Here is a 27,931-nt window from a genome sequence, read left to right on the forward strand (position 1 = left end):
GCAACTTTGGAACAGACCTTTACATTTGTGGTGTGGGAATTGAAAATGACGCACCTGCAGACTTTCAGTATTCGTAAGTATTTTCTCACATAAATTATTGAAATTCCAAGCAACAAATCACGGTAATAAAAGAGATTGTATGGATAGTTTTTTTTTTTTTTTATTTTTTATCTTTCTCTATTAAAAAAATATATTGTGTCTTTTTACATTTAGGCAAATAAAAAAAATTATATTTTTTCGGCTTGAAAGTCATTAAATGTCTTCAGTCTTAAAGCATCATGTTGTTATTAAAAATTCAACTTAGATTGCGATATATACAGATCGATTTTTTTTAAGTAATCCGTATTAGGGAATCTGAAAATTGGGCTGATACATAAAATAGTTGTCGAAATATTTACAAAAATTGTAAAATTTCCACAGTCGATTTGCAACGCCTACTTTTTGAGGGGTCTATATTACATTTATTTATATGTATAGATCTAAATTTTATGAAGCACGAGCTTTAAGGACCATTATAATATCGCAGTTAGTCAAATATTAAATTTATTTTCAGATCAGTCGATTTTAATTTAACATGAATTCTGCTTTCTTTAAAAAAAATAATGAATGTTTTTTTGTTGTTGTTTTTTTTCATTCAGGCGATATAAAAGTAGATTGATGGACAGACAGATTGGCTGTTGGAATGTTTAACTAGTTCTTGCTCTTAACTGTCAGTTATCGTTTGTAAGTAAATGAAATTGGGATCCAAGGAAATTCCTTAGCATTTTTTATCATTCAGTAAATTAATTAACGGTAAAATAAGGAAATTAACCAGCGCCTTTTATTTATATACTGAATGGTTTATTGTTGAGCACTCATTCAAAAAATTTTTTAATTAGGTGGATAATATTTTTAAAATATCCTTAAATAATTCCCTCAGAGTAATAAAATAATCTCTTCTTTGAATTGCGTTTATGAAAAGAAAAGAAAAAAAAAAAAAAAAAAAAAAAAAAAAAAAAACATTGTTTTCGAAATCTGGTTCGAGATAGTGTAGCATGTATTGAGCTGGGCTCAATCCGTTTGTATTTCATTATCTTGATTCCATCCGCCATTGTATAACAGGAAGAATGTCCATCACTCATTTATCTTTACATTAGTTTAGAGCAATAAACTTAATAAATATTCTATCGCAATTATAATTGTTTCCACACAAAAATAAAAATCTATTCTTTGAATAAACACCGGTCATTTCATAGGTTTAAAATGTCTTTACGTTATTCGCATTTCCCCTACCAGCAACTTTTTCAGAAAAAAAAATGGCTTAAACCACGTATTTCCTTAGTCATGAAAATTAAGATTTATGTCAATTTCTTAGGGTGGGATCAATTGAAAAAAAACTAAATGATGAATTGATTTTAAAAGTAATAGAAATTCTTCAATATTTTAATAAAAAGAAAAATATTTATATTTTGGAAATAACATACGCATATTAAGGATATATCCTAGTCGTGTTGTTTGTTCTTTCGAAATTTCTGAGATAAAAGCGCGAAAAAAATCATATTTTCTATTAACAAGCTGAAACTTAGTTAATATATATCTCCGGTGGATTGACTCTTTTTGCGCAGAGGTTTCAGGATATTAATTATATAAGTAAGGTATATAAGTATAATATGGATATAAATAAGGAATATAAGTATAATAAGGATATAAGTAAGGAATATAAGTATAATAAGGATATAAGTAAGGAATATTAAGCATATCTCAAAAATTACTACGAATTTCGGAAAGAAATTTGATTCACATACATAAAAGGACCTGCTGAATCAAATTAAGAAAAATCTCGATTTCCGTAATGGAAAAATTTAGAAGTAGTATTTAATTAACTGTGTTAACTAATTCGTTTAACCAGTTTGTCTATTCCAATAAATCTGTCCTTTAATCCATTTCCATCGACACCAATTTTATGAAGAGGCGGTAATAAATAACAAAGTTACAGAGGTGTTCCTTTCTCTCTCTCTCTCTCTTTGACGTCGGTACATTATAATAAGCATTATTTTAACATGTCGATTAAAGTGTGTCGGTTAAAGTAAAGTATCAATTTGAATTAATTCATTCAAAGCCTACTTATATTTTGGTAAGAGGTGAATAATTTTTAAAAGAAATTGGTACAAATTTGTATTATGCGCTAGGAAAATTTCATTAATTTAACAATTTTTAAAGCAAAATGACATTTTTGTGTACTTATTCTTAGATATTGTTTTAATCATTCTTATTTATTAGTATTAAATGAAAAGTAGTGATTTGCTAAAAAAAATATGAAAGCAAATCATTTCATAAAGGTTTCCAAAAATTGAATTAGAGTAGCTAACAAATTCACTTGAATTACTTTATTTAAGATTATTTTATTTTAATCTTCAATATTTTGATTAAAAAAAGCCTCACAAGCCACAAAAATATTTAAGCTACTGAAATTTATTTTATAGTTAATTTAGGTATATTCAATTTCCTTTCCAAAGCGACACAAGGACTTTTTTTTGAGGTGGACCTTTAATAATTTTGAATTATAGCCACCTCATTCTTCTCTAAATTTCCGCATGGCACCAACGGAATATTAGTTACAAACATTTCTTAATTTCAATAATGAATGTATCCTAAATGAAGTAGCACTTTTTGTTTTCTTTTCCAGTGGTGCTAATAGCAGCTCTGTCCTGTGCATCTGCTTATAATAATGATACACATAAAGATGAATACCAGCTTCAAAGTCTAAAACGTAAGTATATTTTCTTTTTCACATGAAACTAAAATTATTGCTGACAGACATAATAATACTGTATAATGCTATATTTTCATTCATCATTTATCATCAAAAAGTATGCGAGATGAACTCTCCATTAAGTGTGTCAAAAGTGGATAAAGCATAAATAAACAAAAAAGAAAAATTCAACACGAAAATATTTTGATGACTGAATTTTTATTTGCTATAGAGAGCCTACACATACAATAATGACAATAAATAATGTTCTCTGTATTTATAAGTTATTAGTTTACTTTTTTACAAAAAAAATCAATCATCTGCTTTTTTAGAGATTTTTTAAAAAATCTGTATTCAAATTCAGAAAACACTTCATTTTTATAGGACATTCAAGAAAGTTTGTTTCCTTCTACATTTCATTCCATTTTTGTGGTTCAAGAAATTACTAAACAATGATATTGGATTAAGATTTTTCTTCTTATGATGGATTAAGATTTTCTTTCTTAAGATTTTTCTTCTTATAATGGATTAAGATTTTCTTTCTTAAGATTTTTCTTCTTATAATGGATTAAGATTTTCTTTCTTAAGATTTTTCTTCTTATAATGGATTAAGATTTTCTTTCTTAAGATTTTTCTTCTTATAATGTTTATAGATTGGATTATTATCAATAAATTGCTCATAATGATTAAAATCGTTTAAATCTCTGTACGTTGGAGATTTGTCACATGACCACGTTTATCATATAATGACTTCTTGAGTAGCAAACACTAACTAAGGTATGATTTTTTTTTCAGAATTTTAGCTAGATTTTTAATAAAAGTTAATCAAAGGATTTCTGTCTAAATTTTTAGATTTTTCTGTTTCTAGATTTTTAATAAAAGTTTTAAGGATTTCTGTCAATAACTTCGGAGCATATGCAATATTGCATAAATATAATTTTTTATCCTATTTAAAAACTAAAATGGTTTTTCAGGGATGCTAATATTATTTTCGTATGATTTTCAAACATATAATTTTTTATCCTATTTTAAAACTAAAATGGTTTTTCAGGGATGCTAATATTATTTTCGTATGATTTTCAAACATACTTTTAATTTTGAAATTATTTTTGTCTTTTTCAACATTTTTTTCCTTGCTTTATTTATTTGATTTGTTGCAAGAGATTAAAAAAATGTACTTTTTAAGAGCATTTAAATGTTATTATATAAGATAAATATTTAAAAATGCAATAATGATACGAATCAGGCATAAAACATAATCATGCTACGATGTTTCGAATTTCCTTTAAGTTATTTTTTAATATTAAACTTTCCAACACACACACAAAAAAAAAACCTCGACTTAATCAATACTTTTACAGATTGACAAAAAAAAATTTGTTTGCAAATAAAGTTTTGATGTAACGATAGATAATTGATCTTAATCTTATTAGAAAAATTTCAAAATTATAAAATAAAATTGATTTCAATATTTTTATGCAGAATATGAATTAGTGAACAAATTTCTTTTTTAGTTCTCATTTTTCTTTTTCTAAAATTGAAGAATTTTTTTTCTGATTTCATATATTTTTAAAATTAAAAATTAAAAAAAACAAAAAAAAAAACAGCTAGAACTGGTTACTCAGATGTTTGCCTACGGCGGAATTGCTTTTATATTAATTTAGATGAACTTAAAAAAAGCTATTAATACGATATATATTTTTCGCAATCCTATTTCGTAGTTCATCAGCAAATTACACCTGTCGTCTTTCCACTCTGATACCGTTGGTACTTTTATCAAAATAAATCCCAGCCAGAACAGATGTACAGTAAAGATAAATGTAGGGGGAAATTTGAGAAATGGAACAGCAACGCTAACCAAAAGATAATAATTTTGTCCAGCAGGACTGCTTTCCGATATGACAAGTTAAATTTTAAACTAATAATATATTTATTAGATATATTTTATCATTAAAGCATTCTTCTACAAATTTTTTAATTAATTTATTTATTTTGATAAATTAAATCTATTTCAACCTTTTTATTAGTTTAACTTTCACTATTTTGAAAAGTTGATATGATCGACTTTTAATAGAAAAGAATTATAACCTTAGATGTTAATAACTTGAACGATATACTTAGATAAAAAAAAAGTTTAATTTCGATCTCAAAGTTTTTTGTTTCGTTTAATATGTTATTTATTAATTTGTCTCAGTTTCGGCATTCATAATTCTATACAAAGGCGTATTCTGGACCCTACCAGCAAATTTTGGATTAAACATTTGATGTACCCTTGTTTCTTATTACCTGAAAGCTGTAAATCAGAAAAAAAAATTTCAAAGTCAATTAAGCTTAAATTTCCACAACTAGGTGATTTTATTGTTTTTTCCTACCCATAAAGAACTTAATAATTATCACACTATTTAGGCAAATTATTAAATGACATTTAAATTCAATAATATCATAATCGAAATATTTAGAATCGATATAAACTTTTTCATTTTATATCACTCTATAAGAGAATCTATATTTCCTTTATTTAGAGTTCAAAAATCTGTTATTTGGTCATACGACTTGTAAATATCTGTAGAAATTGAAGCGTCTTTATGATTTTTATTTTGCAAACGAAAAGAAACGAATGCGACTTGTTTCATGCCTTCTTTCCAATGTGTTAAGCGTGAATGTCAGTTGTGTAGTTGAATATAATCGAACCGATGAAGGGAAACGAATTCAAAGTGCAACTGAATGGATTAAAAAAATGTTTTAAAAGACTTTCTGGAAAAAGGAGAAATATCTTATTACAAAAGTTAAGTATATTTGCATAATTGTGTTACGAAGAGGCATTACGAACATGATTTAACACTTTTACCATACTTTTATGCGTAATTTGCATTTCGTTCCGTGGCTGCATTAATTTTTTTAATGGATATTATATCTTTTAAAAAATTCTCATATATACCAATATATTATTTACGTAATAGCAAAAATACCATTCATCTTAAAATTCTATACTTATCATTCGTTTTACACCTGTGTTCCTTTCTTAGTTCGTTTCATTTGCCTACAGAATTTCCTTCATAAGTACCTTCTTTATATAAAGAAAGACCTTTTTCAAGACCAGTAAGTTTAATAATGTGTTGTTTAAATAGAAAGCATCAAAAAGAAATCAATTTAGGATTTTTATTAATCCTTTTTTATGATAATTATGTTAATTTCTCATACCATAATTCTTTACTAATAAACCAGAATAATTTATTTCTAGGATTCTTTTTTTATATATCATAAAACTCTTATATTATATTTTCTTTGGCATTTCTAGTACTTTTTTTTATTAGTTTTGTTTCGCTGTTGCAATCTTTCCTAAGTTCTTGCAAAAGCAAGAAAAATACCTTTTTCAAAGTTGATAAATTTTATTGTGCGATTTAAATTAAAGCACCAAAAGCAAATCATTAAGCATACAGCATCTTCAATGTGACGAAGGAAATGAGCAGGATTTATAACAAATTTAGGACTGTTGTGCCCTCCTCTCCACCAGGGTATTGGCGAGTTTTGACATGCAGGAAGTAAAGATTTTGATGATACGTTCATATTTTTTTTCGTTTGTTAAAAAGGTTTTATTCATAAGTTTTTTCGAATTAAATAATTGATACCGCTTGGTTGTTTCTACTGACAACCTTAAAAAACTTTACATTTTTAATAAATTTTAAAATATAATTTAAAATTGTTATAAATAGATGATTCTTAAAACCGTCATTAGTATCAGTTACATTTTTTAAGCATCATTTTTTTATTATGTATCAATTCAATTAATTATACTTCATGACAATATACTTTCTTTTTCATAGTATACACATATGATACTAACAAAGCGGTTTAAACATCGCCTGGAAATAATTATTTCTATTTCATAATTGAAATTAAAAAAATACCATTCTGACATTCACACGAAATTATTTAAACCATCTTCATTGTTTGTATAAAATGTGTTTCTAAAGTAATAAATTCTGTAAGGGAAAAGAAATCAAGAGTAATTCCATTTGGAAAACAGGGCATTACTATTTATTTTATCAGCGATGTATACTTAAAATTCTTAATTAAAAACATTCCTATAATGATGAACGATGGATATTAGCTGTGAAGACTTTTTTTACGGAAACAATAACATATATATATATATATATATATATATATATATATATAGCCACATAGTGAATATATTTTAATTTCGTTCTTAAGTAAAACCATTTTTTGATTGATCTATCAATCAAGAAATAGTTATATATCTTTACATTCAGCTGATAATACAAATAGAAACGTAGGTGAAAAATTGGGTGCACGTATTTGAGAAAAATCGAAATCCTTTGTCAGAAGTTTCAATAAATATTACTTATCAAAGATTGTTACAATCTCTTTTAATGAAGGAGCAGCCAGCTCTGTGATAATTTCAACATGTAGAAGAAAAAATTCGTGAAAATTAAATGCTTTCGTTTCATATTTGTTTCAGACTCATAAAAATAAATTTATAATGTTGTTAACATCCTTTATTTATATTTTTTTTTCAGAATAAGTAGTCCTTTATTTATATTTTTTTTTCAGAATACACTTTTAACTTCAACTTCTGTCCAACTCTGTATGGCCGATACCCTCATCCAAAAGACTGTTCCATGTTCTGGGAATGCCGGAATGGCTATCCCTATCTCTTGCAATGCGTCCGAGGAAAGCTATACGACGCCACTAGAGGACTGTGCATGGAAGAACACCTAGTCGAATGCAAATTGGACAGAGAGGTGAAAGACAGAGAAGATAAGGAAAATAAAGACAAGGATAAGGAGGATAAGGATAAAGGTAAACATTAGATATGTAAAATTTTATTCAACATTAGATGCCACCAATGCTCTTGAAATTTCTACTCAATTTAGATTGCTCAAATACTTATTTCTAGGTGATTCAACATAAAGAATTACCTTGTGTGCATTCCATTTCCACTTATTTCTAGGTGATTCAACATATAGCATTACCTTGTGTGCATTCCATTTCCACTTATTTCTAGGTGATTCAACATATATAATTACCTTGTGTGCATTCCGTTTCCACTTATTTCTAGGTGATTCAACATATAGCATTACCTTGTGTGCATTCCACTGCCGTTTATAACACATTTTGTTGGTCCCCTAACATAAAATCAAAATTTTTATTAAGGCAACTTATTTTCCACGATTTTTGCTCGTTTCCGTTTAGGGCCAATATTTCTCTAGTCCTCTGAAATATCTAAAACAGGAGTAATAATGTCAATTAGTAACGTAATTACATTAACTATAGATAAATGTGTTCCAATTCGTTTGAAAAATACAAAAGAGATTATTAGAATTTAAAGAAAATTACGATAAAATACCATTGTAGTATCAGTTTCTTTTTTTCTCTGCTTTAAAGATTTTGAAGCATCAAAATTATGTTTTTATATGCTTACTGTGAAACATGTACATGTTCGTTTATAGTTCTTATCAGTTACAGTTATTATTCAAAGAAAATATTTTCAAAATAAAATATTCATTCTCATCAATGTTTGGTACGAATCATCTTATTCAATATAGATGAAAAGAAGAATGAACAATAATTGAACAATGAGCATTTATCTGTGTTTTTAGATGTCACTTTGAGGTTCAGGTGTCCATACAACTGGGGATTCTTCGCTCATCCGTATGACTGCTCTAAATTCTTCGCCTGCAAGAACGACATCCCTCTAGTCACCGATTGTCCCAGAGGAACTCTCTGGGATGACAAGGAAAAGGGCTGCGTTGATTGGCGTTATGTAAATTGCGGTGGCAGGTGGAACAAATACAGTAAGTATTCCAGTTTTCTTCTTACAGGATTAAAATTTTTTTGAATGCATGAGAAACTTAACATTTGACATAAATTAAATTTGTCATTAAAACTGAAATAGAAAATTACAATTATAAGGAGATATCATGAATTATAAGGTCATTTAATTTCGATATGATGTTCAATCCAATCTTCGATGCAACTGTATATTTAAAAAGATATAAATATTTCAGTATAAAATTCGATTATCTTTAATAGGTTAGAATTATATTACATTTACAAGTATTTATATCATTAATACAATGCTATTATCGTTTATCATAAATATTTTGTCCTAAAGTTTTCAAAAACCTTCTGCTTCCATTGCCATGCGATTTTGTAATGATAGATTTCAGAAATCATCTCATTGAGCAAAATCTTGTGATAAAGTTGCTCCATTAACACATCAGATAATTTCAAAAATTTCTCAAAACGTGAAATCCATAATTATGTAATTATTGAATTATTTTGCGAATTATCTTGAGTCAACTAATATTAAGAATGTAGAACCCTAATTAGTTTCATGAATGAGAATACAGGAGATAAAAAACTCTCCACCTTTTGCATGGTTTGGTCTTTCTTTTTCATGGTTTAAACCTTGTTTAACTTGATGTAAGCAATGAAATTGTAAACATTAACATATAAATCCCTCTATATAAATCATAACATTTTATGAATACAATGGCCATAAATAACCAGCTCATTTTCGACCTTATTTATTCTGGACTACAGTATAAATTAATCAGATTATTTATACTAGATTGAGTCAATATAAATAATCTGATTAATTTACTTTCATTGCTCTTCATTCCTTATTTGAGAAGAACTGCTATTATACTGTGCATTAAAATGCCTAATTAAATTCATTTAAAATAAAATAGGACCATATTTTTTCACTAAGTGTCCGCTTAGAATGCATGAGCCAATGGCTTGAAGATTATACAAAACTTTAATTGGTATCAAGAATTTGCTTAATACGATATTTGCTACCCCATCGACAAGATCCTACTGCCATATAATAATCATTCATTTGAATAGTAGACGGTATAAAATATAATATAATGGATGAATAATACAGAAAACAAATCTATCATAAAATCTAATTTTATGACTTACAATTTTAATGAGAAATCGAATAGATTAAAAGTGGGATTTAGTCGATTTTTATGTTTTTGGCATAAAAATTAAGAGCGTGAGTTAGGTTTACAAATCGCATCTGATTTCAGTTCAAATAAACATTGTAAAATAGCCATTGTATATCGTTAAAAATATGTAATAATACCATTTTTCTTCTTCATTTATATAATAACAAGCAAAATAAAATGATAAGTGATAAATAGGAACTTAATTGTTAAATTGAATGTGACGAGTAGGGCTAAATTGCTAAAAATATGCGAAAATATGCATTTTCGCATCGCATATTTCAAACTGCAATAAACAAAAGAATAAAAATTTGCTGACATAATAAGCCAAAATTACTGCATTTATTATGTATCAAGTTTTAAAACGTGCCGCATTATTTGCTTTGTTATGTCATGAAACCTATCACATTTAAGAGTTACAAAAATTAAAAAGTTGCAGGAGATTGAAAGATGACCAGTGTCCGTTATCTTTCATTTAAAGATTCAAGAGAAAGCTGTTGAAATTGATTTCATAGTAAGAAATGCAGAAATAAATTGATGTTTATGGATATATATGCTAAACAACAGAACTTTGAATTTTAATACTGGACAGTACTAAAAAATTTATTTTTCTTTACAGAAATCATCACAACTAAAAGACCCATTCAACCACCCGTTACAACAGAAACTCCAACAACAAGAGGTAAGGAAACGAAAGAATAATAATAAATATAGAAGAAAATTTGTAAACTGTTTAGTTTTGTGACAAATGAATTATCCTCCATGACAAACTGAGACAATTTGAACATAAGTTACCAAAATATTTGGGATATTCAAATCACTGAAGTGTAACAGTGATGCACAGTAACAAGAATAATCGATTAGCTTTAGTGGATTATCACACTAAAATTACCTGTGAGATAGCATCATACCAACAGGATGGAACTATAGAGAAATTACAGTAGCAGAAATCCTTTAAGCGTCTCCGGACTGTCTTTTTTCATCTGTGTTTGGGAGCAATTTGCAGAAGTATTTAAATGTGAACAGAATGTGCAGTTGACCATTTTGTCACCACTGAGCTGAGCAGTATCGGCAGGATTGAAGGTAGTTGACCATTGCAATTGCTATTATCCAGCAATGCTATGTGCCAGTTCTTACGACTCGATAGTCTCTTGGAGACACGGGATCCCTCCTCCTACTCCAGAGACACAAATGTTCAAAACAATCCCGTGCCCATTATCATCATTCCCGTGAATGTCTTTTATTATTCAAAACCACCGGTCACCAGTGTCTCTGGCCAGTTTTGCCTACATCAACATCTTCATCAAGTAACAGACTATCTTAATGTTTGAAGTTCGAATTGTATTATTTCCTAATATCGGCACTTATTTTTCCTTTCATCTCTCAATTAATAGCACTACATAAACAACTTTCTCCAAAAATGAAGTATGAAATCACTTAGGATAGAGGAGTAGAGGGTAGACGTAAACAAAGGAAACGAATATCACAGAGAGCATTTATGACTCAACTCATATTAATTGAATCAATTTTTCCCCTTATGGACTTGTAACATTATCAACTTTTAGTGAACAAGCTTTAATTTAAACAAAAAATCAGATTTTAAACTATGTATTGAGTTATAGTCAAGAAAGCTACTTGATTTTGAAACATCTTTTTATGAATATAAATACTTGTGTCACAAGTTGACTGTAATCGATATTATTACCTTCCTGGAGATAATCCTTATATTTTATCTGCAATTTTTAAATGACCGCAATTAAACTCTACTGCATTCCTATGAAAATTTACAGTCGATTCCAAAATTATTTGAATAAGAAATAAAGAAAAATGTATGAGATATTTCCATTAAAATGAAAATATCTTTATTTATTTTTGTTTAAGACAGAATACTACATGTGTTTTTCTCAAAATCTACATTTGGATAGAATTCCAGTAATTATTATTTTTTAATATCAATAAATTTGATATAATTTAAATATTCTTTTAAAAGTTCACTATAAAATTCAAAACAATTATTGCATGAATATACTATTAAAACAAAACTTCAATCTCATCAGTGTTTGGTATGTATCATCCTCTTCAACAACTGGCTAAAAGAAGAGAAAGAACAATGATCATTTATTTGTGCTTTTAGATGTCACTTTGAATTTCAAGTGTCCCTACAACTGGGGATTCTTCGCTCATCCATACGACTGTTCTAAATTTATCGCCTGCAAGTATGACATTCCACTCGTCACTGACTGTCCCGTAGGAACTCTCTGGGACGACCACGATAAGGGGTGCGTCGACTGGCGTTATGTGAAGTGTGGAGACAGATGGGACAAATACAGTAGGTATTTTCGGCTGTCTGTTACTGAATAAAAGTTTATATAATTGCAAGAAAAAGTTAACGTTTAATACAAGTTAAATTTTTAAAAATTAAATTTGGTAGAAAAAATTTTGAGCAGTAATAATTCAATAATGATGATATGGAATGATAGCTTGAATTTTTGCGGCTATTTAATTTCTATATAAAACTCATTACAATGTTTAATACATATATAAGATAATTTTAAAAACTCCCCATAAAATCAAATTCACGATTAAATGTTATGTCATCGAATAATGCTGTGCGTTATGGGGTCAATTCACGGTCACGTGTCAGGTACCAAACAAACCGCTTCTGTTCAATTTTCAACCGTTCTGCGCATGTCGTGATGTCTGCCGATAACGTTGACACTGTTTACATTGTTGTTGACATTGTTTAGTAAATATTAAGCTAGCCGATTTGCATAAACAATAGAATTATTGTTTATGCAAAATTAACTAACATCGCTTTTTAATTCATCTGGTGCCTCTTTATTCTTTTCTTTCCCATATCCCCCAACCCCCATTTTTTTCATCCGAAGGATACATTTTGACAAATGACTATGGCAGTATTTTTAAAAAATTACATATGTTCTTTTTTACATATTATTTAAATAGTATTGAATGTTGAATTTTATGAATATAGTTCCCCCAGTTAGTTCTTTTTAAAAATAATTATTACTCTTAGATAAGTTAATATTTTAAAGCTTACTAATGAAAATATTGTATTTTTTTTTCTTATGTAATTACTTTTATAAATATTGAGACTTAGTTATTTGATGTTTTCAGTTTGCTTAGAAGAAAGAACATGAAACTCAAATTAATATATATTGAATAAATTATGTTTACAATTTCAAATTATGAAATATAAAAGGTATGGATACCTTTTTTTAAATCTATGCAACTTATGAATAAATAATTTCATTTTAATTTGCAGAAATCATTAAAGGAAAACAAACAAAATCACGCTTTCATAATTTTTATTTACACATTACAAATACATATATATATATATATATATATATATATATAAATATGTATATATATAGAAAGAGAGAGATATATATAAAATATATGTGATAACTATTTGAAAAAATATGATCCAATGTATGTTTCAATGTACTCACTAATACAAAAAAACTATTAACTATTTATCAACATTTATTTTTCTAGACACTTAGAAATAATATAAACACAGTATGACAAGAATGTCAATGTAAATGATGAAATCAATTTTATTCAACAGAAACATCATAGATACTAAAGAACAGTTTTTTTTATCACTAATAAAAACATAATGTTGAACAGTATACTTTTAAAGCAGAATATTTATGAAATTTTTTTAAATGCTAAAGTTACATTGATAAAAATTAAATTGAATGAATATCATAAAATAAAACAAAAACATATAATAGAGTAAATTTAATAAACAACAATAAGGTCATGATATAAATACATATATATATAGAGAGAAGTTAAATAGGATATAAAGAGGAGTTGAAAGAAACACTTTTATGCTTTCACAGAATTTTATAATTCAAAATTGATATGTTAAAGAAATAGAAAAAAAAAGTGAAACATGCATGTAGCAATGAAGTTGGGAATAAAAATTATATAATAAATGCTGATATGGAAATTGATTTTCAATGAAAAGACCTTTATTTATTAAAACAGAAATCACTGAGGTGCACAGTGTTATAACAGGATATTATGATAACAGTGAATTTCAGTTTAAATACAATAAACTATTGACATTTCATTTTGAACAATAGAAAAGATGTTTGATATAAATTCACTTTGAATCCATCACAAATCTGCAAATGTAATTAGAAAGCTAGTAATATTCACTTCCACCTAAGTTTAGCATTATAGCAGGTGTTATTTTTGCAATAGGAGTTTGTTTACTTACGTTAATTAAATTTAGATAAGATTTTGTAAAAAAATGCAATGTAATACTCATGTAAACATTTTAAAACCTTCTAAGCATATTCAAAATTATCAGAAATTTCATCAAATGTGAATGAAGTAAATTAGAAATGCACTCATGATTTTGTTTGATTGTTTTTGGTGGCAAATCGCTTACCGATTTCTTTTTCTTCGAAGAGTTTTTCTAACAAATTACTGGAACAGCTATATTTAATAAATGGACACAAACTGAAAGAATTCTTCAAAATGATCGGAGCATATCATTGACTTCGAAGGCTTGAAACAATCTATACCAAAGCTATCAACCCAAGTCAGGTTTGTTGAAAGGAAAATAAAAAACATTTTATCATGACAGTCACTCTTGTATTTCGCATTAAAGCATGCATCCATCAGCACACCAGTATTTCCTCTGTTAACACATAATAAGAGGAAAGAAAATGACTCAAAAATTATAACTTCAAATGTAAACAAAAAATCCGCTTCATACTTGGCGGAGAACGTTAATGGCAGACTGATCGACGAGAGCGGCGCGGATGAAACTTAAATGCCATGCGCAAGAGGTACATGACATGTGACTTTTACGTCACATGAATTGACCCCATTATCCATCTACAAGTGCTGCCACCTATGAAAGCATGAAATAAAAAATTAATTACCATTATAGACGGCAGCCTAACTTGTTCGCTGTGAAAAATATCGAGGGATTTTTCTTGTTTCACATATTCCGTAGTGCATTCAGAGTAAATAACGAACGAGTGATAAATAAAAATCGATGATTCTGTGTTTAAAACGATGTAAATTGAAAATATTTTCAAATATCAAGTGCACATTTCTCTCTACAAAAATCATAAAACTCAAGAAATGAATTTGTAATGGACGGTGTGTTCAATTTTAGATTATTCCTAGAGACTGAAAACTGAACACAAATTTAAAAAAAAAAATTACAATTTTTCTCACTTCGTTTCTGTTTGAAAAGTATAATATTTTTTTTTTTTTTATTTAAGGAAAGCCTCAAAAGTTTGATATTTAGTGTTTCTTTTTTAGAATACACTATTTCCTATTGATTGTGCTATTACTGCAAAGCCTTTTTAGTATCCAGTGCACTAAAATATATACAAATTTTATTTATTTAAAATAAAATAGGAACTTCATTTCGCCCTAAGTGTCTGCTCAGGAATTATGTGCCACTTTCCAGAAAATGTATCAATAGTTTGTTCCCTGCTCAAGTCTTTTTGTATACTCTGTTCTCTTTAATCATCCATTATAATGAGACCGATCAAATGTTACCACGTGAAAATAATCGATCGTATAGATGCTAGGTGATGTGTCAATATAACGAAAAATTTATAGAAAATTTCATCTACTATGAAAAAGATAGCATTATAGTTACAACTCGTAGTAAAATCAAATAATATTTTTTTAATTGTAAGGCATATACCTTTCGCAATGTGATATTCGATAGAATGCTGCTGCTAAAAACGGCATAGTAAAAAACACATCCAAAAAAGTATTTAATAATTATTTTTTCAACTTTAAACTAACTTAAATTTATGTTTCAGGAGATTGATATTAACACTTTGGGCTAAATTGCAATTATTGCATTTCTTTGGTTGAAATAAGTTGAATTTTAGAATAATGATTTTTGAAACTTTATGTCTTATAAAAGGTTCTGTTTCTCTTTTACAGGAAAACTCACTACCAGGAGACCTGTCCAACCACCTACCACACCCCTTGTACCAAGGACTACTCCAGGTACTTGAACGATATTCAGGATACAATTCATATACAGGATACAATTCATTTTTAGATTCATTAACAAATTGATTGCTTTTCGAGGACTCATGTTGTCATTCTGAATTAATTATTATTGCCGCGCATTATTGCATTAATTGTCGCGATATTTGAGATATTCTAATCTCTACAGCTGTGATCAATCTCTATAGCACTGATGCATGCACAGTGGCAGAGAAGACGGACTAACTTACCATATATCATTTTACAGTAAGGATAACGAGCGCGATCTAGAAAATTAGTGTATAGATTGTTTGCTTTCTAGGGTTTTTTTCGCCTTTATTGAGGAACAATAAGAAGGTACAAGATAAATGTAGACAACAAAAGAGAATAGAAATGTAGCTTATAGCACGACAATACCATTCTTAAAGTTTAACGCTAATTTTCCTTTTCTGGATCAATGTTCCAGTGTTGTGATATTAATTTAATCAAAAAAAAACTTAAACCCATGTGTTTATATTATAGATAAGTAAGTTATCTCAGGATCACTAAGGACTTTGTGACCTATTTTAATTTTAATTAATATTTGCAATATTTATTGTTCGTTTGAATTTCATTGCAAGGAGAATCCAATATCACATGACAAAAAAAAATTCTTGTTGGTTAGTCTGAAATTTTAATTACAATTTAAAGACGATTGCAATATTTCATAGGTATATGTCCATAAACATCTAGGTGCTTTAAAAAATGTTTTATAATACTGCACTTGTTCTTCTCTTAAATCTATTTCAATTTTTTGAAAGAAAAACATTTTTGAGAAATTTATTTCTGTTTGTCAATATATAAAAGCAAATCACAAAAACTCTTGGCATTTATTGAAAACGGATATAAAAATTGTATTTATTTAAAATGGTTTGTGTTTTTTGCAGTTAAAAAGGGTGATTTAGGCATTTTATGAAAATTTTTTGGTAGTTAAATTTAGAAACTTTATTTAGAATTTATTTTTGAATATATTTAAGATTAAATGTAAACAAAATTTAATTCAATACTAGTCATACAAATTTTAATGGGACATTTATGACATAACAAAAATGTAGTTGGAAAATGAAATTTGTTATCGTGGAAATAAGACATAACAATCTATAATTTTCTTGATAACCGAATGAAAAATAAGAGTTTCTTTGACAACGCACTATATAAGACAACATCCATCTTGGTAATGCTATTTAATGGCAATACTCCATTTGCTGATTGAAATTGATGAAAGTAATCATCTTGAATCAAAATCTAACGAAAACATTTGCAATTTCAGGCGGAAAGGTGAATTTCAAATGTCCTTACGTGTGGGGTTTCTTCCCTCATCCTTACGATTGCTCTAAATTCTTCGCCTGCAAATACGACATTCCGATTCTCACCGAGTGCCCAAAAGGTTTTCTATGGGACATCGATGAACGAGCATGTGTGGAATGGCGTTGGGTGGACTGCGGTAACAGAATTAACAAGTACAGTAAGTACTTTCATTCTAATGCAAAAAATTGCTGTATTAATTAATTAATTTATTTATTTTTTGCTCAAACAAAAACAACAACAAAAATACCAGGTTTAATAAATTAATTTTTATTTAATTCTCGAGAAATCATCTCGAGCGCAAGGATAAAAGTCAATGTACAAATAAATGATGACTTGTTGCCTTTTAAAACAGGATTTAATTCTTTTTAAGGCAATGTTGAGAAAATATCCAACTTTCTTACCATTAGCAGTGAAATCCTTCCTTTCATCTATCTATCTCTTTATTAACTACTTGTGAGATAAAGGCTTTGCTGTTAAATCTCGAAAATGCCTCACAATTATTCCTAATATGATGTAATGCCCTATATCGGCAATATTTAGTACTAACACTGTGCAGCGTCGCTCACTGACTCTTAAAAGACTAATTTAAACAACTTTCATAGTTTGGCTACCATTTCATTTTAAAAACGTTAGTCATTTTCTGGTCACTTCGTTGTAATCCCTTTTAAAGTGACACAGTTAGGGAAAGAATGACCATCTGCAGGTCTTTGAAGATAAAAGTAAGAGAAGAAAGGAATTTAATGCATTTACGACGGTCATATGCTAACCAGAAAGAAAAAGAAAAGATTCAAAAAATGAAATCTATTATCACAAATTTCAAGTTATTATTATTTTACTTGTTTGTTTCGAAGTTATAAAAGGCCCTGTGCTTTAGTACCGATGTCGTTTCACTCCCTCCTGCAAGCCTTTCCCACTTTTTTATTTTTAGAGAATATAATAAACTTCTTTTTCCCATTTAATATCTTCCGTTACATCTAATTCTGAATCATTATCTTCTGATGGAATAGTTATAGAATCTCTCATTTTTTCCCACAAAATTTGAGCGTATTGAGAGAAATAGGAACTAAATATACCGCATATACTAAGCAACTTCGTCCATCCAGTAACAGGTAAATACATTGCAATGAAGTTCATCTTCCCAGGTTACTGGGCCTGATCTTAAGATATGCCATAGTCAGTTATCTAAAGTTCTTTGGGTTTTAGAGGGGTCAGTATTTCATTTATGGTTATGAAGAGAAGTTATCTTTAAAAAATGTAAATATGTTAATTATATGGGGTGATTAATATTTCTGCGTAATTATCCAAATAAGAGCAATTTTATCAGGTAGATAATTACATTTCAGTTTCACCATATTTGAAATTAATAATAAAAAATCTGAAATAAAGATAAACATTAAACCAAAAGGATAAAAAAAAAAGACTTAATTTAGCACGCCATTAATAGAACGCAAAATTGGATGAGAAAAATACGAGTAGATTGCATTATAAGATTATCCATGTCCTTATATAAGTGTAATTATTTTTTTTCAGTCTAAAAAGAAAGAGGATTAAAATAAATTTATGATTAATCTTTTTTTTTTCAGTTTTATCTTTATGATAAAATAATGTAAAAGAAAAAAATTATTTTATCATCTCTTTCTGTGTTTAAAATTATAATGAACTTTGCTTCTTACATCACCATTTACTATAAAAATATTCATTTAATTTCTTAATTGCTATATCAAAAATCATAAATATTCTAAATTTATTTTTTGTGTAGTTGATCTACTAGAAAACATATGCTTAATGAAACACATACTTTAGAACAAAATGTATGAAGCGGTATATAGTTCCAGGAGATCACTTTTAATAAAAATATTGATCATAAATTTGTTTTCATTTTTTAACAGGAATAACAACAACTCCAAGGCCCATTACAGATGCTTATACAACTACTCTGCCAACCACTACTACAACAGAAGTTCCGCCAACAAAGGGTAAAAATACGCTTCTTCAATAGTCGAATTTGGGCATACAATTTTATACTTACTATAATTTTAAATTTACAAGAAAAAGTTAATCTAACTAATCTAGTGTTAGTGAACCATTTAGTTTCTCTATGTTTAGTATTCTAGTATTAATCATTCTGAAAGTTGTTCATCATAAATGATCTCTTTTACGCTAGGACTTCAGCATCGCTGCTAAATTTGGTTTTGATGTGAGAATTTTTTAGACAAAACAGAATATTCACAAACATATATTACTTTCCCGAATAGGAAGTTCGCAAAGTGAAACTGTCAAAAAATTCGAATTCACATTTTGATAAAATGTGTTTGTCTAATTGGTTTAACTCAAAAGCATAATCAGTTAGATAGATGAAATTTGGCATTCGGTTATTACATGAAAATTGCAAATTTCTGTCAAAATTTTTAACAGCATAGCATGCAAAAACGATAGAATGTTTCTTACCTTTCCACTCCCCATTTCACTCAGTGGATATTTTGTAGTCTACTAATAATGCAATTATGAACAGTTGATCAAAGCTTCTTGTCGTTCCATGACTTTGCTGCCATGTAAATAAAGTTCAGTATAAATTAGGAGTATCTTCAATTCAATTTTTTCAGAACTTTTGAGATGTGATCAAAAATCTTTGTTCCTATGTATTACGTAATCAAGCGTTTTCAAATTAAAATCCACAAATATCTCTTATGTATTCGAAAATTTCTCTCTCTCTAGTGACAAAAATTATCTAAAAGTATATGAAATTACATTTCATTGAGAAAATAAGTCAAAGTGTAAGTAAATATATTAAGTATATACACTGAACATAATAGCAATACACATGTAAACCAGTGGGAGTGTTATCCGCAAAACTTTCCAACATACTTTCTAATACACTTGTCTTGCCAAAGGACGCCTTACATACTATTGACGTGTAACAGTTACTTTGGCGGGAATTTCTCATTTTTTAAATCTATCGTATTACTTTTGGTGAATTATTTGGCGATTATTTCCCGGCGTGCTTTAATAGTGTCCAAAAATCGAATTTGAATTTTAGATATGTTTTTCTGAACCGATTGAAATAAACGTTTGACACAAAATTGCACTTGGAATCACAAAATCTCATACCAAATTTAATATATTTGTCATGGAGTTTTTGAATTATAGCGTTTACATGTTTCTGAAAGTGCGGACAGACAGACAGTCAACCTTTAGCTGTATTTGGCTTAAAATGTGTCAGATGTCTATACTACGATGTTAAATCTGTATACTGAATTTTATGCATCCAGCTCGCTTCATTTTGTAATTATAGTGTTAACTTATAATCAAACAGACGGATAGATAACCTCCCCCCAATAGATTTTGCTCAAAATTTGATACATCTATAAATTTGGTGCAAAGATCACATTCCAAATTTCAACCGTCCAGCTCAAAGCGTTTTTGAGTTATCTTTGTCAGAGAGAGACGAAAGGACATTTTTTTAAAATATGTTTTTCGAACTCAGGAAGATCTAAATTGTGAATATGCGTCACAATCTGGAGTTGGAATTTTTTGGCTGTTACCATATTTAATACTACGTACACGGAAGTAACAAAAGCTGTGCATCAAAATATATCTATAATATTTTCTTAAGATGCGAATGGAAATATTTTTGTAAACAAGATAAATGATATAGTATATCACTTTCATTCGTTCATTTCAAAATTCACTTGCAGAAATGCCTGTAATATCGTCACTATAATATCAAAATATCATATGTACAAAATTTCTATGTAAACGCTAAAATTTCATTCTAGCATTCGATACCAGAAATATATGGCATTTTGATACCAGAAACAACAACCGCATATCAGTACAACAATATGAAAGTAAACGTAGTTGCTTACTTATACATCAGTAAAATAATATGAGAAATTTGTTATATGACATTTTGATAAATGATATCTAAATATAATCCTTGGTTAAATAATTTCATAATATAATAAACAAAATCGAATGTATGAAAAGGAAAGGTATCTTTTCCTCTTTAATGGATTTAATCTGAAATTCATAAAAATCTTCAATTTTGATGTAAAAACCAAACTTCATCCAGCTCACTAGCTAATTTTTTGAAGCATGCGTGTTCAAATGCACATGAACAGACAAACAGACATAACTACAAAAAAGGTTTTTTCAGATCAGAAATGTTTAAAATATCAAAATTTATCAAAATATTGATCAAATTGAGTATAACTGTTCCTTTTTGTACAATCTACCAGAAAGAAAAAACATTACATTTTCTGAGCATCTATAAAATTGCTCTGTCTCGTTACTCTAGAAAATATTATAAACAAATTTTTTTATTATTATTATCTAGGTACTGGTTGCCCATTTCCAGACGGCAAGTTCCCAGTGATGACCAATTGTTCTCTCTACTACGAATGCCGTAAATCTATTCCTTCTCTTCACCAATGTCCCGAATCAACTCTGTACGACGAGCGAAAAGAAGAGTGTCGGGATGCCAAATTGGTTAGATGCGGCGAGAGACCTGGTGGTATAAACGGAGGTATGACAATATATTTGATCAATTAACCATAAGAGAAAAAGCTCATAGTATAATCTTATGAAGTCATAGTGATTCAGAAAATATTTTTTCATTTAAATTCCAGCTGCTGTGCTTAGTTAAATGGGTGTAAAGCCCATGGATACTGGCCAGGAAGATTTATAATAATATAAATTACATAAAACAAATATCGATAACAAAGAGCATAGATTAGAATCAAAGGCAAAATTTAGAATAAAATTTTAATTTATTTCATAATTAATTAAACTAAATTCACAATTAATTTAGAATTTTTGACCCTAATTATTATTTCTGTATTATTATAAGCATATTTGAAGCAAATTTGTTTTACATGTTATAATTGGGATTTGACAAAATCCATTATGCTTTCAAAGCAAGCAAAATACAAACACAGGAAACGTAAACCATTACTTCCAAGTAATACGTATCAAAAATTACAGAAGTAACTGAGCAACCCACAGATGAAATCAATCATATAGCTATGAACAGAAACTTAAAATTCAACCCTCAAAATTTGTATCTTGAACTCATTTTTTTAAAATCTCATATTTCCTGATCCTGATAAAAGACAGCTTATTTTTTAAAACTTATCTTCATAAAACAGTTATTCTTATTAGCCGAGTTAAATAAAAAAAGCAATTGCGTGATAGAATTTTTAAAAATGTGATAATCACCCACTATTTACACCGTAAAAACGTAATATAGTTGAAGACACATAAAAATGATTTAAATATGTTTTAAACAGACTATTTCCTGCAACAAAATAAACCATCTTTCCAAAATTATTTAGATACTTAAGAAGCATTTCAATATCAGTGACAAAGGTAAGCACATGAGAAATATTTCGGCATCAAAATTATAGTAAAATACATAACAATTTTTTTTATATCGTCAATATGTCGAAGACACTTAAGAAATGTTTCATTGTCAGTGGGTTATGTAAGATAATTGCCGACCAAATTATAAATCACCAAATTACATTTCATGCAATTTCAAATTGGAATGCTACCAATTTCGGTAATTTGAACAAAATCTTTCTTAAACTTGGTGGCTTTGCTTGAATTGCTTCAAACATTACTTTATTTTTCTCGATGTTTTAATAAAACTTTGTTTTCCTAGACGATGAATTGGAAGAGATCAAAAAGAAGAAAGAAGAGTACCAATGTCCGTACGTGTGGGGACTTTTCCCAGATCCTGATGACTGTTCCAAATACATTATCTGTATCTACAACGTCCCCACTGTCTTTAGCTGTAAGAAAACGGAACTCTATCATGCTTATTATAGGAGATGTCTTCCTAAGGAGTACGTGGAATGTGATTATCGAATTAATCCAGATGGTGAGTATGTTCTTCGAAAAGGAAATCTGAAATTTCAATTTAGAGAATAATAGAGATAGTTGTGAGGTCTTTTTCTATTATATAAATTGCATCTTCTTTTACATGTTTTTTTAACTCACACAGAACTTTTAAGAAAAATCCAAATAAAGGTCTTTTTTATCGAGATAGATATTCGTAAATAAATTTTAACATTGATATATTAATTTGAAAACCTGAAGAATAAAAAAAAATCCATAGTTAAAGCATTGCTAACATTTTATTTTACATAAAAGAGAAGCGGTTATCAGACTGTTCAAACAGAAATTTATAATCATATGATTAGCATATTATTTTAAAGTGTATTATTCAGCAGAAAATGTTTTATAATGAGATCAATTTAATAATTTTAGACAATTTTGCTATGTTACTTCAAATTTAATATTCGGTAACCCTATTACTTAACTGTCTTATAGATGATCTTATATAATTGCAATACATCTTATTCATTGGTCTGGTCATGAGCCTTATCTTTATTTATTCAATTCATGTTTAATAGACAGCAAATAAGTTAAAACAAAATATTTTTTCATTCTTTCTTGCAGATTTATTACCTCCTGGTTGGACTACCTTACCTCCAACCACTCCTACAACTCCTACCACTACTACTACGCCAACAACTACCACTACTCCAACTACAACTACAACTCCTACCACCACTACTACCCCAACTACAACTACAACTCCTACCACCACTACTACCCCAACTACAACTACAACTCCTACCACCACTACTACCCCAACTACAACTGCAACTCCTACCACTACTACTACCCCAACTACAACCACAACTCCAACTACTACAACAACACCTACTACCACTACAACTCCCACAACAACAACGACTCCCACAACAACCACAACTCCAACAACCACAACTCCAACAACCACTACCACTCCGACAACAACTACTACTCCAACCACTACCACCACTCCGACAACAACTACTACCCCAACCACCACCACCACTCCGACAACAACTACCACCCCAACCACCACTACCACTCCAACAACAACTACTACTCCGACAACTACAACAACGCCAGTTCCAACCACAACTGAAACTACCAAAGTAACCAAACCCAATACTCCACCACCAACAGATTGCGACGAAGACGATTTGGATTGTATCATCGACGATACTGGCGATGTAACTGGTTGGTTCGATTGTCCTAAGAGATATGGCCACTTCCCCCACGGTAGCAGCCACCAACTCTTCATCCACTGTGACAACTGGCATCCATTCGTCAAGAAGTGCGCCGACGGCACAATCTTCTCACCCAAGTATCTTGTGTGTATGTGGAAAAAAGAACCCGGTTTGAAATCAGACGCCTAATAAAGTATTTGTTTCCTTTTGTTGGAAATATGTTTGGTTTGATGAAGTTACTAGTCACTTCAACTTTTCGAATTTGTTCTTTAATAAGTTTCAATAATAAAAGTATGAAATGACCATGATTAAACATACTAATATCTAAGAAAGTAGTATATCTGTGATATAACTAGAAAAAATGCATTAAACACATCTAGGACAGAAAATCCGGAAAATCGGTTGAACAATTTGCCATTTGTCAATTCTCATTCACTTAATGGTTATTTATAGTTCAGATGCAAGATTTAAAAAAGCAAGTTCAACGAATAAACATAATTATTTATTGGAAAATATAAAGGAACATCTCCGTTTTGAAGTGGTTGCTACATCGTAAAACACTATTTTTTTACTTGTTTAAAAAACTGATTCGGGAAATAATTATCATTACATTAAAACATTTTTTCGCCAAAAAAAAAAAAAAAACTTTTTAAAGCGTTTTTTTTTTAAACATTATTATTCTAATAATATTTTTATTATTAATTTGTTATTAGCAATTTACATTAAGTTGTCAAAACAAAGATTACATGTAATTTATAGAAGTTACAATTTCACCAAAAGCAGGAACAAAGTAATGTCCAACATTTTGCAACCTTTTTCTATCTAACGTTTGCCTAATAAGATATCAAAAAAATATACTTGAATTTTGATTGCTTCCAGTTTATACTTCTAGACCAAATGGGGAAGAAAAATTTAATGGATTATAATTCAAACATTTAATGATTACGCTTAACGAAATGATTTTTCACTTGTTTCCTCTTAGAGTTTAAGAAATTGTCCATTTACCTTCAAAATTTTGAGATGATCAATTCCCAGAGAATCTTGACAATCCTATTCCACACATGCTTATTTTCCCACTAAGCAATATAAAAATATGAAATGACATAATACACACACACACACATATATATAAGGAATTTACACAAATGTCTTATCATTGACAAAGCAATTTAGAACAATATAAGTATAAAAATTCGTTTGCTTCCCCAGTTACGTAAACTGTTTACCGTCTTTTACTATACATATTATTCTATATCGTGCTCACTATCTTAGTGATAAAAGAAAATATAAAGATTATATGGATATACATGTATTCAGGTCGTATTTAACATTCCAAAATCGACAGTATATAGATTATTTCAACGTAATAACTGGCATCTAGTATATATGAAATCAATGGACTGTTACCACAGTTAAACTGACAACTATACTATAGACGTCTATAGTTTTACAATTGGGCCAGTCTATTCATTCTTCTATTTATATAGAAGAATTAATTGCCTTTATTGATGATGAATATGCCGTTATAGATGATGGTAGCAAAAATATTTAACTAATTGACGCACAATTGATTTAATTATAAAGGCAATATAAAAATTTAATTTTACAAATTTTTTACTGTCCCCCTTTACAGAAATCAAAATATTTACAAACGTTTGTGCATCTTATTTGACGAAACTTTGCAACTGGAAGTATTTGTCTAATTTTAATAGATACGGAAATAAATACGTGCTCCACTTTTTCTGGGGACACCCTGTATAATATTATAAATTTTTAGGAATTAAATTACCGTTGCCCTAGATTCAATTATCATTTTTTCCCACAAAATTCTCTTCATATATTATTAGCAATATGCAGGATAACGGGATGTATAATTAAACGAAATCAGTCATGAAATAAAAAGCGTATTCATTGTGATAAAAAAATGTCACATTCGACTTTTTCTAAAACTCCAAAAATAAAAATTATTGTTTCCTACAAAATATGAAAAATTTTGAAAACAGATAGCCCTGTTATCTGTTTTCAAAATTTTTCATATTTTGTAGGAAACAATAATTGTGGGTACAATCCTGGTAAACTTGCGAAATAATGTCATTTTTACTCGAAATATAATAATCCACTCTAGTTTTTATGAAAAATTTCAAAACACTGAAAAAATACGTAACAGTTGTTTTATTTAGCTATCCGAAACAGTCCTCTAAGTTTGCACCGAATATAAAATATAACGAGTGGAAGAGGTAGTTGGGACTGAAACGCAAATTTTTTCTGTTTCAATAAAAATCTATTAATTTGAAAAAAAAGATTTAACTTACAAAGTTGTAGACATTAAAAGGTCTTGTAAAATGAGAAGTCGAACTTTATATCAGCTTCATTAGATAAGGAAAAATGAAAAAAGTACAAATTTGAAAAAAATATTTTTTATTTTAAAAAATAGAAGCAAAAATTTCGGAAGTCTTCTCAAGTATATTTGAAATAGAAGGGAATAACAAGTAAAAATTTCAGATGCATATTGACATTGTTTTTCGAAAAATTCGATTTTGTTTTAAGAAATAAGATTGTCGAAAAATGCTAATAAATATTTTTTCTATCACTCAGAATTGGCAGATCTAAAATTAATCCTATTTTTAAAATGCTATTCTAAGATTTCATAATGATCGATTTAAAAAAAAGCAAACATAATAATAATAATAATAAAATTTTATTGAACATGAATTTATTTATTAACTTAATGTCTTTCGTGAATCTATTGCCGCAAAATATGACTTTTTTTTCTTTTTCAAATTTAATTTTCTGCACTTTTTTAAAGAAATTTTATGAAACCATCTGTTGTTGTTAAAAGGAATATTATGAAACCATTTGTTGTTGTTGCTTATCCTCAAAAGATCTGACATATATCAGATCAGCGGCAGTAGGTTGTTGATTGCCAAGAAATTTATAACAATAAAGGTATCGAATGTTAAGCCTCCTTAACATTCGATTGAAGTCCGATGCAACCTAGAATTTTATCCATGGAAGCTGGATGGTCACATTTTTTATAAGTCGGATGGATTTTTCTATCTTGTTGAAACGCAAACTACTTAAGGTAGCCACTTTTTCGTAAATTGTAAAAAAAAAAAAAAAAAAAAATGTAAATTGTGTAAATTTTGTGAATTGTAAATTTGAAATCGTAAAATAACACTTGTAGAATAGTTTTTGTGGGGGAGGGGGAGGTCCGCACATACCATTTGATAGAAAATTGCTTATAGGAATTTTCGACCAACCTGCTGCTTCCGATAGTCAATTTTTTCCAAAAATAATGCATATATCTATTTAAAATCTTTATCAATTACTCACTTCTACGAAAATAATTTTCATTTCGTTCAAATTTTAAGTGAATGGAAAATAATTTTTTAAATTTGAATTTTTTTAAAAAAAAATTACTACCAATTTAATTAAAATGTACTCCGTTCGACATTTCACTTTATAGGTCCTTTGCTTGACCTAACTACTTTATGTAATAACAGTGATGAAAAATAATATTTGAATAAGCTTGAGAAGCAATAATATATTGTTTCTTAAACGTAATGCTGAGAAAATCCGTGTCTATAATTCTGTTGATAGAGAAATTCCATCGTTAAAAAAAATATTCAGTACTTTATTTAGAAAATATTAATCTAGAACAACTGTATTAATAATAATATAAACATGGATTTCGTAAATCTTAACTAAAATAAGAGTTTCTTCTATCCACTTTTAAAAATCAATCAATATTCATCAGATATCAATCATATTTATGCAACTTTCGACGGATAATAACGTATGTT

The 27,931-nt window shown here is 28.6% G+C and overlaps 1 protein-coding gene across 1 annotated transcript; it reads left to right on the plus strand.

Moving 5' to 3' along the window:
* Window positions 1–24,336, plus strand: LOC129981757 (uncharacterized). The gene is made up of 12 exons (XM_056092742.1): window positions 1–73; window positions 2,666–2,749; window positions 7,307–7,555; window positions 8,356–8,550; window positions 10,331–10,393; window positions 11,846–12,040; window positions 15,670–15,735; window positions 17,027–17,221; window positions 18,954–19,040; window positions 21,401–21,589; window positions 22,727–22,945; window positions 23,527–24,336. The coding sequence occupies exons 1-12, from the start codon at window positions 46–48 to the stop codon at window positions 24,315–24,317; spliced, it is 2,361 nt and encodes a 786-aa protein (XP_055948717.1). The 5' UTR covers window positions 1–45; the 3' UTR covers window positions 24,318–24,336.
* The last annotated feature ends 3,595 nt before the right edge of the window (window positions 24,337–27,931 follow it).

Source organism: Argiope bruennichi, chromosome 8, assembly GCF_947563725.1.
Source record: "Argiope bruennichi chromosome 8, qqArgBrue1.1, whole genome shotgun sequence".
Taxonomy (NCBI): domain Eukaryota; kingdom Metazoa; phylum Arthropoda; class Arachnida; order Araneae; family Araneidae; genus Argiope; species Argiope bruennichi.

Excerpts from the sequence above, each read along its gene's own strand:
- LOC129981757 (XM_056092742.1), top strand. The coding sequence starts at position 46 with ATGACGCACCTGCAGACTTTCAGTATTC. Across the intron at positions 10,394-11,845 it reads AGAAACTCCAACAACAAGAG|ATGTCACTTTGAATTTCAAG; the intron begins GTAAGGAAACGA and ends TTGTGCTTTTAG. Across the intron at positions 12,041-15,669 it reads AGACAGATGGGACAAATACA|GAAAACTCACTACCAGGAGA; the intron begins GTAGGTATTTTC and ends TCTCTTTTACAG.